Raw genomic sequence first — 13140 nt, forward strand, 5'->3', positions numbered from 1 at the left:
TCTCCCACGGGACACTGCAGCTGTAGGCACGGTGGCTTTCTGCACAGTCTTTCCCAAGCTAATGTCCCCAGCTTTTCTGGTGGGGACTGGGATTCTGTAGAAAGGATGGCTGCCTGCTGGAGCCGGATGGTCCCTGGGGGAGGGACTGGTGTGTGTGTGGCAGGGATGGGGGGGCTCCAGCAGCTCACACATTCCAGGAATTCTCAAGACTCGGTCATCCATCCCGGCGCCTTCCTCATCTCTCTCCTTGTGCCCCCAGAAATACTCAGCATCAGCGTGCCGGCACATGTGTGTAAGTCCATCCCACCCTCTCTCTGGGAGACTTCAGCCAAGGGGAGTCAGCCAAAGGCTGGGCAGGGAGGCAGAGGAGTGACTGAGGGCGCCCCACCCTCCACTCCACTGCTTTCCAAGGAAGAAGGACTTGGTGGGAGTTGGGACAAGCTAAGGATGGGTGCAGGATGGGTGTTGGATACAGGGAGCACTCAGCAGGGGCCGGAGGGGCTCAGAGCACCCAGGGGAGCCCCAACTTCCACCCTGCCTGACTAGCAGCCTTTGGAGGTCAAGGTAAAGTTCTTTAAAGAAACAGAACCAGTAAGAGGTGTGTGTACAGACTGACTGATGGGTTTTCAGGAGCTGGCTCACACGCCGGACTGGCTGGGAGGCTAGAGACCCAGCCAGGAGTTTTATCTTGGGTTTGCAGGTGGAAATATCCTTCCTTAGGACTTTCAACTGATGAGACGTGGCCCACCCAACGGATTCTGAAGGTTTCCAAATTTTTCCCAACCAAGGTCTAAATGAACTACATGTTAATCGTATCTTTTTTTTTTTTTTTTAAAAAAGAAAGTTACCTTCACAACAACATCCCGGTTAGAGTATGAGCACCCCCCAAACTAAATGGGTCCCTGGGCTAAGCTTGTTGGACACCCGAAGCATTCACCATCACCCCCAGAAAAGGGTCTCTTCCACTTTAAGTCTCTAGGTCTGAGGCAAAGCTAAGGCCATGGCCAAGGCGGAACCTCCAAGAATTTGGACTAGACGCTGCCCTCCCCCTGGGCCAGCCAGATGAGTCACCCTGGATGAGGAATCAGGCTCACTCCCAACTCGAGCAGGAAGTGAGGAAGAGGAGGAGGAGAGGAAGGAGGAGGGGTGGAGGGGCTAGATGCAGCTCACAGGATGTCTGGGCCTGGAGCTTGGCAGCCTGAGGCTTAGGGGCTGCTGGGCTGCCCTCCGTACAGCGGGGATGGCCATTCCCTCTACACGGGAGGGAGAAGAGACCACCCAGGTCCCCCTGGCCAAGAGCAGCCACCATCCCCAGTCGTTCTTTTTAAGATTAATTTATTTTTATTGGAAAGGCAGAGCTACAGAAAAAAGGAGATGCAGAGAGAAAGATTTTCCATCCACTGGTTCACTCTCCAAGTGGCTGCAATGGCAGGAGCTGAGCTGATCTGGAGCCAGAAGCCAGGAACTTTTGGGTCTCCTATGCAGGATGCAGGGTCCCAAGGCTTTGGGCCGTCCTCGACTGCTTTCCCAGGCCACAAGCAGGAGCTGGATGGGAAGTGGAGCAGCTGGGACATGAACCAGCACCCATATGGGATGCCAGTGTGGCAAGCAGAGGATTAGCTGGGACACGAACCGGCGCCCATATGGGATGTTGGTACTTGCAGGCAGAGGATTAGCCAGTTGAGCCTTCATGTTGTCTTCTACCACCCAGGCTCTACTTCTGAGAGTTCGATTCGGGTGCCCCCATAGGTGTGGGGAACAGGTAGCCCACCCCCCAGGAGCATCGAGGAGGAATCTAGGAGCTTTTAAGGGTTTCAGAGCACAGGGTAGAGGGAGGTGGCCTTTGCCTGAGGAAGCCACTGAGACATTCACACGGTTTCCAGGGACACTGTGGTGCCAGGGAAGGGGGTTAGGATATACCTGCTTTACCCCTGATGCCCCCCTACCCGCACAGGCCACCCCTCACTGCCTTCACTGTCTTGGGGTTCCCTGACTATTCTGCAGAAGTTTTCTATCCTGACTGTTCTTTCTCTCTCCTTTAAAAAAAAATCACCTTATCTGATAGACAGAGAGGGACAGAGAGAGATCTTGCATCTTGCATGGTGATTCACTCCACAAATGCCCACAACAGCCAGGGCTGGACCAGGCCAAAGCCAGGAGCCACAGAGCTGGCAGGCAACCCATACGCTGTGCCATCATCTGCTGCCTTCTAGGCACATTTGCAGGAAGCTGGATCCAAAGTAGGAGTTAACTCAGACACAGGATGCGGGCACTGCAAGTGCCACAATACCTTCCCTTTAGAATGGCATTTCTGCACCTGGTGCGGTAGCCTAGTGGCTAAAGTCCTTGCCCTGCATGCGCTGGGATCCCATATGGATGTTGGCTTGTGTCCTGGGAACGCAGCAGGGTGCCTTGGGATCCTGCTCCTGTGTGGGAGACCCGGAAGAAGCTCCTGGCTTTCGGCTTTGGATCAGCTCAGCTTTGGCTGTTGCGGCCACTTGTGGAGAAAACTAGCAAGCGGATGTCTCTCCTCTCTGTAAATCTGACTTTCCAATAAATAAATAAAGGAGTGTCAGACGGCTTCTAAATCCTCCCACTCCCACCCTCCCGAGCCCCCTTTCAGGCCTATCTCACTCCCCCTCTCCCTCATCATAACCGCTTCCTGCTGTGGCACCTGACCCGTACTCACTCTCTTGAGGTGCCCCACCCCGCAAACCATTCCTCTTCCTCTCACCCTGACCACATTTCAGGGCGGGAGGAGGAGGGAGGGCAGGAGGAAAGCCAGGAATTCTTGGAGCAGATCTCAGTTTTCACATTCAGGATCGAGGGTGTCCATGACGGTGTCTGGAAACAAAGGCCCTCATCTTCTCCATACTCCTCGTGCCAGGCTAGGGCGCCATCCAACGTGGGACATACAGGTTAGCAGTACTCAGGAGCTTGGGAGGCGGGTGCATCCCAGAATAAGCTGGAATTCCTGAGTCGGGTTGGGGGCAGGGGTGGGGGGGGAGGGAGCACTCAGAGGCGGCAGTGGGAAATTGGGGAAGCTGGAAGCTCGAGGGGAATTCCTGCCTCTCTTCCCCCTTCCTGGGAGCTCAGGACAAGCCCGCTCTTGCCCTGGGTGGCCCTGATGGAGTGGGACTCCAGCTCCCTCTGCAGTGTCTTCTAGAACCTTCTAGAAGATGCTCCAGGGTTGACACTAGGGCGTAGCTAGCTAAGCTACCAATTGCAGTGCTAGCATTCCACACAGGCACTGGTTCAAGTCCCAGCTGCTCCACTTCGGATCCAGCAGCTCCCTGCTAATGTACTTGGGAAGAGCAGCAGAGGGCGGGTCCCTGCACCCACATGGGAAACTCAGGTAAAGCTCCTGACTCCAGCCTGGCCCAGCCCTAGCTGCTGGCAGGCGTATCTCCTTCCAACTGCCTTTGAGACAAAAATAAATAAATCTTAAAAAAAAAAAAAAAGATGCCCCATTGTCAGCTCCCTGAGTCGTCAGGAGAAAGAGGGCCAAGAGACAGAAGTTAAGAGAAGGGCCCAGCATCGAGGCCTAGTGGCTAAAGTCCTTGCTTTGCACATGCTGTAATCCCATATGGCTGCCGGTTCTAATCCCGGCAGCTCCACTTCCCATTCAGCTCCCTGCTTGTGGCCTGGGGAAGCAGTTGAGGATGGCCCAAAGCTTTGGGACCCTGCACCCGTGTGGGAGACCTGCAGGAAGTTCCTGGCTCCTGGCTCTGGATCAGCACAGCACCGGCCAGTGCGGTCACTTGGGGAATGATTCATCGGACGGAAGATCTTCCTCTCTGTCTCTCCTCCTCTCTGTATATCTGACTTTGTAATAAAAATAAATAAATCTTGAAAAAAAGAACTTTAAAAAACAGTTAAGAGTTGCACATTCTCACTGAGGCTGTCCTACACAACTGCCCAGGGTGGGCACTGCCCAGGGAAGTCTGGCTGGGTAGAACTGAATCTACCAAGCCTCCCAGAGGTCTCCTGGGGGTGAGACTCACTGAAGAGCTTCTCTCCCTACCACCCCGAGGGCTGGGTTTTCTCCCTCTCCTGGGCTGCCAGGGGCAAAGGCGTAGCCAAGCTCTAATGCGGAAGCGGCAAGCTCATGAGATTCACCCCCTCTTGGGGAAACCATCCTCTCCTGCCTTCCTCTGTTGGGCACCTTAGCCACCTCCTCTTCATACTGTACTTAAGAAAACAAATTGCGACCTGGAGCGATGGCTCAGTGACTAAATCCTTGCATTCTACAACCCGGGATTCCATATGGGTGCCGGTTAGTATACCAGCTGTTCCACTTCCCACCCAGCTCCCTGCTTGTGGCCTGGGAAAGCAGCTGGGGACAGCCCAAAGCCTTAGGGGACCCAGAAGAAGCTCCTGGCTCCTGGTTTCAGATTAGCTCAGCTCCAGCTATTGGGCCTTCTGGAGAATGAGCCAGTGGCTGGAGGATCTCTTTCTCTGTCCCCCCCTCCCACCCTCAAACTACAACTCTACATTTCAAATCAACCAATCAATCAACCTTTAAAAACTGTCACTCAAAGAACGTGCTCTGAGCAACAATGCCATCTTCCACAAGGCCTCGCCGCCCTTCCCGCCCACCCTGCCTCTGGGAACAGTGAAGGGGCCCTAGGTCCTCTGTGGCCCAGAACCCTTCTGGTCCCTTTGGAGCGGGTCTGAGTTTTTCGGTGGGACAGACCCAGGCTCTGCTTGTGGTCCTTTCTCAGGGATCACTCAGCAAGCAGGTGCAGGTTGCTCGGTCACCTCACTGTGACAGCCTCTCTCCAGGAGCCCTAACTCCCTCCCCTCCCTCTGACTCAGGGTGGTATGGGGAGGGCAGAGGCCCTCAGCCCCGTAAAGCACCCACCCCACACCCATGTTCTAGTGGCAATGGACCCAGGGTCACTGCCAGGAGTGTGGGTGAGGCCCCAGTGGACAAGAAGTCAAGGCCAGGCCTGGTGCGATAGCGTAGTGGTTAAAGTCCTCGCCTTGAACGCACCGGGATCCCATATGGGCGCCGGTTCTAATCCCAGCAGCTCCACTTCCCATCCAGCTCCCTGCTTGTGGCCTGGGAAAGCAGTGGAGGACGGCCCAAAGCTTTGGGACCCTGCAGTCATGTGGGAGACCTGGAGGAGGTTACTGGATCCTGGCTTTGGATCGGCTCAGCACCGGCCGTTGTGGTCACTTGGGGAGTGAATCATCAGATGGAAGATCGTCCTCTCTGTCTCTCCTCCTCTCTGTATGAGTTTCCAATAAAAACAAATAAATCTTTAAAAAAAAAAAAGTCAAGGCCAGCAGGTTGTACCTGGTGCCCACACCTACCTGGTGCCAGGGAGGGCCAGAGCCCCTCCTACACACCCTGGCGAGAAAGTGGGTGTGTGTGTATGGCAGCAGGGGCTTCCCTGGGTGACCAGTTGGCCGCAACGCAGCAGGTAGTAGGTGCAGGCTGTTCTCCAGCCCATAGTGTCATTCATGTCACCTGGGGCCTGAGCCCAGAGCTCCAGGAGGCTGTGACCTCATGGAGGAAATATGGGAACGTGTGTGTGTGTGTGTGTGTGTGTGTGTGTGTGTGTGTGTGAGAGAGAGAGAGAGAGAGAGAGAGAGGAGAGAGGGATGTGGGGGGGAGGGTATAGATTTCTATCCCAGGTGGGGAGTGTTGGCTTCCTGTTGCTGGAGGGTGTGCTGGAGTGGAGAGGCAGGAGGGGTATTCTGTGAGCCTCCTCTGGCGGCAGCCCCGGGGGCGGAGCAGCTGCAGGGTGGGGACAGGGCAGGGTGCTCCTGAAGAGCTCTGATACGTGCTGGGACAATCCAGAGCAGCAGGGATGCCCCAGTGGGTAAGACATGGACCCCCTTGAACACCAGGGCTGTTGGCAGCGGCCTGGCAGGGCAGGTGGGGTCCAGCCTGGAGCTGGGGACCACATCCCAGCAGACTGGAGAGGAGCGCTTTGCACTGTAGCCAGTACGGGCCCTGTGCCTGGCACCTGCGTCCACTCCCCACGACCATGGCTGCAGGACTCCTGGCTCCGCCTCCGGGTTCTGAGTCAGGAACTGAGCCTGACCGGTTGCAGCCGGCTCTGACAACCACTAAGAAGCCACCAACAGCAGCGGCGCTGCCAGCTGTACCTCCGATCTCTCCTAGGAGTGAGTGCTATGGGGGCACCAGGCTGAGTCCTTAGCTTGCACTTGGGACCCCATAAGCCCTTATGAGGGCAGGACCCAAGTGTTACCTGAGAGAAACCTGGATGGGGCCACCTGGGGCAGGAGGGGGTGCGGGTAAAACAGTGGATGGAAGGTTTCTATGTGTCTTTCTCTCTGTAACTGTCAAGTAAAAAAATCGTTTTTTTTTTTTTAATCTGCTTTCCACCCAGGAAGGGAGAAGCAACCAGCAGAAGAGAGACACAGAGAGAAGCCATAGAGAGAGGAAGGCAGAGAGGCAGGAAGCCTCGCTGGGACCCCAAGCGCACAGCGGGCGTGCGCCCTGCAGCAGGCCAGGGTTTAGCCCGTTTTCTGCCTTAACAGATAGCTGGGCCTGAGCAGAGGTTAATCTAGTCTCAGCCTGGAACCTAGGAAGGTCAAGAGCAAGGTGCAGCCTCTGCTGAGACCTCCTGCTGAGCCCGAACAGGGAGGGCCAGAGGGACCTGGAGCAAGCTGGTGCCAGGCCAGACCCCACCCAGACCTAATCACTGCCCTTCCACCTCCAAACCCCAATAGCAGAGGGACCTGGGGATTCCGTTTCCAATGGATGAACTTTGGGGGAATGTGTTGCACCCCCAGCACAGGGGCCCCTGGTTGGGCCTCGTGTGCCCCCCACCCCAATGAGGACTGAGTTAGAAAGGCCACGGTCCTTGGAGAGCTGCTGGCGGCACCAGCAGCCAGCCGACTGAGCTAATAAAAGTTATTTATTTATTTATTTTTAAAGCAAGCTGGGAAACGCTCCCAGGCGCCACGTGGGCCCTGCTTGGGCCGGCCGGGTGGGAGGAGAGCGGGTGCTGCAAGAGGGGTCTCCGCCCTGCCTCACCCTACTCGGTTTCCGTTCTCCTCTAGGGCTGTGAGCCCCACAAACAGCAACAGGATTTGCTTTTTTTTTTTCAGATCCCAGTTTCTCTCTAAAATCTGTGTTTTTATTTGAAAGGCAGGGTTAGAGAGAAAAGAAACACTTTCTGTTTGCTGGTTTGCTCCCCAACTGGCTGCAACACCCAGATACCTGGAACTTCCCCTGGGTCTCTCACCAGGGTGCAGGGACCCAAGCATTTGGGGCCATCTTCTGTTGCTTTCCCAGGTGCATTAGCAGGGAGCTGGATCAGAAGTAGAATACCTGGGACTCGAACCAGTGCCCACTTGGGATGGCAGCACCTTAGGCAGAAGTTAAGCCTGCTACGCCACAACACTAGTCTCAACAGCATTTACTTAGAGGAGACTCATAGGACGAAGATGTGACAGCCAGGAGTGTGTGTGTGTGTGTGTGTGTGTGATTTTTCTTATCTGATACCTGCAGGCTGCATTCGCTGGGGGTGGAGTGGGGCAGAAGACAGGCTAGGGAGCCCTTACCTCTCCACTCCACACCTGGGACATCTTTATGGGGATGCTGTGGTACAGCAGGTAATGCCACTTCCTGCAACACTGGCATCCCATATGGGTGCCAGTTCAAGTCCCAGCCACTCCACTTCCAATCTAGTTCCCTGTTGATGCACCTGGAAGAAGCAGCAGAAGGTGGCTCAAATCTTTGGACCCCTGGACCCCCTTGGTAGACCCAGAGGAAGCTCCTGGCTCCTGGCTTTGGGTTGGCTCAGCCTTGGCTGCTATGGTCATCCGGGGAGTGAATCAGTAAATGTAACACATTTCTCTCTTTCTCTGATTTTCAAATACATAAATACGCTTTTACAAAACAAAGACACTGGTCACCTGGGCAACCCTTTTGCCAGGTGCCTCTCACCTGCAAGAGGTAACGGGGTGCAGGCGGCAGGCACTGTGTCTGTGGGGGAGGCAATCCGATGGGCCTCGCAGGTCATGGGGTTATAACCCGGCCATGCTTGGACCGGAGACACCTGAGAAGTTGGAGCCAACGCCTGCTGGCTCCTGGAGCAGCTCCCTGGGCCAGGGGCCAGCAGCACTCTCCCTGATGAGACGTTCCAACCCCTCCTGTAAAGGCTTTTGAAAAGTGACCACGTGTCCTGTCTGTGGCCTGCGGTCTCAGCTTCGGAAGGGCGGTACCCCTGGACACAACTGAAATTGGGCTGCATCCACCCTGTTCATCCCCAGCCAGAGGCCGGGGATCCTGTGTGAGTGCCCCCATTCCTGTCCCATCAGACCCCTGAAGTCAAGACAATGGGCTCAGCCACAGGCCCTGCAGTCATCCTGCCCGGCTGACTGGCAACTGCCGAGTCCCTGGCTGGCGTCCCTGGCAGCCTTGCAAAGCCGCCACGCAGGCCCTGGCATCGGAACCCTCCTGCCTCTTGCCTTGTCCCGGCGCACGCCGGACACAGCTCAGTCGGGAGAGCAGAGCAGGCAGGCTGCTCTTGGTGGAAGGAGAAGCCGTGATTCAGCACAAGGGTGAATCAGGGAGGTGGAGGCCTGGGGCTCTCCCGGACAGACTGGCTTGTTCCCTCTCCCGCCATCTCGGCTGGGGCCTCAGGATGGAATCCCGCAGAGCCGCTGCCGTGAAGAGGACCCGGGCAGCACGCCACTTCTCTATCCAAGAAAACACCACCAGCTGGCAGGCTGCCAGGAGTGCAGCCCAGCCCCGCCAACATCACTCCCAGAGAACCTGCTGCTCGCTGGCTTGCCTGGAAAAGCAAAGGCTCCAGGGCTCTGGGATGAGCTTGGTAATCTGTGCCCTGTGGGGCAGGCGGGCAGGCGGGTGGTGGAGATACGTGCAGAGTGTATGCACAGCCTCATGGCACCCGGGCTCCCGAGGAAGGGCACAGGCTTGCAGGTTTCCAATGCCATTACCATAGATGACCGCCGCACAGGGTTTCTAGCCTTGAGGAAGCACCTGACCTTGCCAGTATGCAGGAGCAAATGCCACCGTGCCTGGTGGGACTTCTAACATTTCCACGGAGCCTGGGAGGAGAGGGCAGAGATGGTGTGCCAGTGATACCCCAGTTATCAACTGGGTGAGTCCTTTTTTTTTAACAGCTCTTGCTCACTCCCAGTGTTGCCAACCTGAACCACACAGACAGGACCAGGACACCACCCTCTGGGTGAGGCAGGACGGCTCTCTGGCCAGCAGAAGTGCGCCATGCTGGATGGGGGTCCACCAACCCTCTTAGACCTTCTCTAGGAGAAAGGGGGCAATACAGGTGCCCACAAAGAGAGCTATGAGGTGACACCTCCTCCTTCCATGGCAGCAGCTCCTGCCTTGCCATGGGAGGTCACTTTTCCACCCAGTGTGCCTTAAACGCTTAGCAAAGGCACCTGCGCCCCCACCTTCACACTTGGGTTCTCTGCCTGGCCCTAGCTCCTGCTTTGGCTTCCTGGGGAGACGGACCACGGGAAGTAGTGGTGATGGCACAAGTGACTGAATCCCTGCCACTCCCCTCAACCCGACTGGGAGACTTGGAGGGAGTTTGTGGCTCCCAGCTTCAGCCTGGTCCATCTGTGGGCATCTGGGGAGGGAACCGGAGAGTGGAAGGTCTCTCTCTCTCTCTCTCTAAAAAAAGGTGGCAAACCTGAACTCGGGCTGAATTTGCAGCAAGCTTTCAATTCACACAGCGGGGCCCAGGCCAGGCGCAAAGAAATTCCCCTTCAGCTATGATTGTGAAGGGACACCACGGACTGCCACCAGACATGGCCACACCCCACGTAGGACACCCATGCTCTGGAGTTCTTATCAGGGTCACGATGGGAACCTGTTTGCACTAGTAGCGCCTGTACAAAATTCACAAACTTTGTAGCATTTGTTCCTTCGCTCTTGGGGAAAAGGAGGGAACACGACTCAGATGGGTTATCTGCCAGGGTCCAAGGTCACCCGTGACCATGGCCCAAGGGCTCCCCCAGCACACCACAGGCAGGCGCAAAGGAGGGCATTCAGACACAGCCCACTCTGAATACACACACACACACACACACACACGGTCTCTGTTTACCCTTATCTATAGGAACTCTCACAGCACGGGCAGGGGCAGTGTCCCACTGCAGCAGAATGCTGGCTTCGGTCTCAGTGGCAACTTTGGTGCAGCCTGAGATTTTTGCAAAAACACCTGGAGATGCATGTGTGTGTGTGTGTGTGTGTGTGTGTGTGTCTGTCTGTCTGTCTAAGCTCTCAAGGTCTCTGCTCGATCAAGGACTCCAGGAGGCATTAAGCACCTGGCTCTGGACATGCATGAACTCCCACAGCCCAACACGGGACCCAATAGCCCCAGCATCTATGCATGGGGGCCGGCACTTTTCCTGGGCTGTGACCCCTCCCTGGCCAAGGCCCTGCCTCAGCCTGTGGGGCTGACCCTGGTGGCCAGCAAGCCCTGCGTGTTTTTACCTCTTTCTACTGCCTGCTCTTGCTCCCCCCAGACCAGAGGAGGAAGCTGGCAAGGAGGAGAGGACTGGGAAGACAGAGACACTTGAGGGCACAGCAGCCATCCAGTTCGACCTCCCTCCGGTTAGCCGCAGGGTCCTAGACAACCCCTGCCTTGTGTGTGCCCAGGCTTCTTGTTCACAAGGCCTAGGACCCAGGACCATCGTGATGGGGGGAGGGGTGGGACTGGGGAGGTGGAAGGAGGCCTCCCTCTTCTACGCCAGCCCCCAAAACCCTCCTCCTAGGACCAAGGGGAGCAGCTTGTGAAACCTCCCCCTGTCTGTCTGTCTGCCTGGTGTGCAAATGGGATGTATAAGGCTCTGGAAAACCCATTATCCTACTTGAAAGTGGAAAAAAAAAAGAAACAAAAGAAAAAAGGAAAGTTACCACAGTGGCAGGGTGTGTGTGTGTGTGTGTGTGTGTGTGTGTGTGTGTGTCTGTACGTGTGTGTGTGTGTTTGGACTCCGATTCTTGCAAAGACCAAAGAGAAACACACACGGCCAAACTTGCCCTGGTATGGAATGTCATCTGTTCTCTGATATTGAATTCAGAGGCTGCACCTGGGGACCCCGAGGGGGCGACGGCGTCTCCAGCACTGTTGGGGAAAGCAGAGGCAAAAGCCCCAGCTCCTGGGTGCCTTCCTGGGTCCCCCAAGGCCCCCTGGGGCTTCCCTGGGGGGGGGCATTATCCTCCTGGGGCCCCTTTCTGCAGGGGAACAGCGGCACACCAGGTACAGAGGTGGGGGTGAGTGAGGCAGTGGGAGGTGGGGCCCCTTAGATTTTGGAAGCTCCTCCCAGGAAGGTCCTCCTACAAGCCTCTTTCATCAGCTTTGGGAAAACCTCAAAGAGGTCAGCCGAGGTTCCCCCGCCCCCTTCTGCCACATTTTGCACGGTTAACGTAGGGAGTAGGGGGGCAATCCATCCTGAATGTGGGGGCCCAGGAGCCTAGGCTGAGCCAACCCCTGTCTGGTCACCCAGGAAGAAATCCTTGCAACCCGGTTCTTTCTCCCACTCAACAAAAATGCACGGTATAGGTCACTCCCTCCCCCCAAAGAAACCGAGACAGGAAAAGGAGCAGCCTCAGGGTAGCTCCCAATCAGAGGAAACCTGGCCCCTTCTGCAAAGTCCGGCCACCACAGGCGGGCGGTGGGCACGCACCGGGAGTTCCCGCAGGCCAGGAAACCAAACCCACTCCCCTCTCTCCAGGCTTTGTGCAGGAGCCAAACTTAGGCTCCTGCTGGAACCACCGCTCAGGGCGCCTCCCAGGTGAAAGGGGTGGGGACTGGCGGCTCCAGGGTCGGGGTCCACATCCGCCTTGGATGGCTACGCATTCCATGTGGACCCTGGGTAGGGAGTGACAAGCAACCAAGCAAGGAGAGGAAGACAGGAGAGCTCTGTGGCCCAGACCGGACTTGCAGCCCTGCGTCCCCTCCCACCAGCCATCCCTGGAGACCAACCTCCTCTGCCAGAGAAGAGGGACAGGAGCGACATTATTCCAACAGGTTCCCCCTCCCCGGGCCCCACTGGGGCCAGCCTCCGTCCGGGTGCCCGCCCTGCCCCGAGGCCCCACATTCAGCGGGAGCGCGGAGGCACCTGCTGCCATCCAGGGCTCCATCACACCCCCTCGCCTTTCCCCCCAAGGAAAGGGGCCCTGGGCGGTGCCCCTTGGCGCTCCGAGCCTCCCCGGGCCAGAGGCGGGGCGCTCCCGCACGCGCGCGCGCTCTCGCGGGCGCAACGCGTCCCCTCCACCAACCCCCCCCCCCGACCCCTTTGCTCGCGCTCACCTGGCGCAGGTGCTGCAGCAGCGTCCCCGCCTCCTCCCGCCGGCCCTGGCGCACCATCCGCAGCAGCTCCTGGACCATGCCGACACGCCGGTGGTAGGGGGGCAGCCCCGCGCCGGCGCCCGCGCGCCCCGCCTTGTCCCCGGCGCGCAGCAGCAGCGACGCCCAGAAGTCCGGCCGTTCGCGGCGGGGGCCGGGCGCCGCGCCGGGGCTGGCTCTCTCCGCCAGGCTGCCCTTGGTCTGCCGGGTGCCCATGCCGCCGCCTCCCCGCCGGGACTGTCCGCGTTGGGCCCGAGGCCGCGGCCCCGGCCGGCTGCGCCCCCGGTCGCGCCCGCCTCCCGGGATGCAACTTTGGGGGAACTGTTGCGCGCGCGGGCGGCGCGGGGGCGGGGGCGGCCGGCGGCCCGCGTTCCCCTCGCTCCTCCCTCCCCGCTCCCGAGCGCGCTCCCCGGCCGCTCGCCGCCAGCCTGCGGCCCCGCCCCGGTCTGCCCGCCCCGCCCCGCGGCTCCCGCCCCCGCGCTGGGCTCTGCACCGCCGCCGCCGGCGCCCGCCCTTCCCGCTCCCGCCCCCCGCGCCTCCGGGCCGCGCGGAGAGGGTGGGGGAGAACCTGGCGGGCGCCCCCTCCTTCGCCGGGCCACCGCACTGCGCCTCCTCCCCGGGGTGCGTGCGTGGAACGGTGGCGAGGCCGGGCGGGCAGGCCCTAGGGACCTTGGCTCGGGGTCCCGCCGGGTTCACCAGCCGCGGGCACGCGGGAGGGTCAGGCCTGCCGAGGTGATGGGAGGCGACCGATGCACCTGTGTGTGTGTGTGTGTGTGCGCGTGTGTGTAGGGGGAAGCCGTTTGGAGTGTGATTG

At 58.5% G+C, this 13140-nt stretch overlaps 1 protein-coding gene across 1 annotated transcript in view; it reads right to left on the minus strand.

The window, feature by feature from the left end:
* The window catches only part of LRRC75A (leucine rich repeat containing 75A), a 35788-nt gene extending 23084 nt beyond the window's left edge, over positions 1-12704 (minus strand). Inside the window, exon 1 of the mRNA XM_058676264.1 lies at positions 12291-12704. Coding sequence (XP_058532247.1) covers positions 12291-12542 — 252 coding nt within the window. The 5' untranslated portion in view covers positions 12543-12704. The remainder of the gene's footprint in view (positions 1-12290) is intronic.
* Positions 12705-13140: the final 436 nt, after the last annotated feature.

This window comes from Ochotona princeps, chromosome 17 (genome assembly GCF_030435755.1).
Source record: "Ochotona princeps isolate mOchPri1 chromosome 17, mOchPri1.hap1, whole genome shotgun sequence".
NCBI lineage: Eukaryota > Metazoa > Chordata > Mammalia > Lagomorpha > Ochotonidae > Ochotona > Ochotona princeps.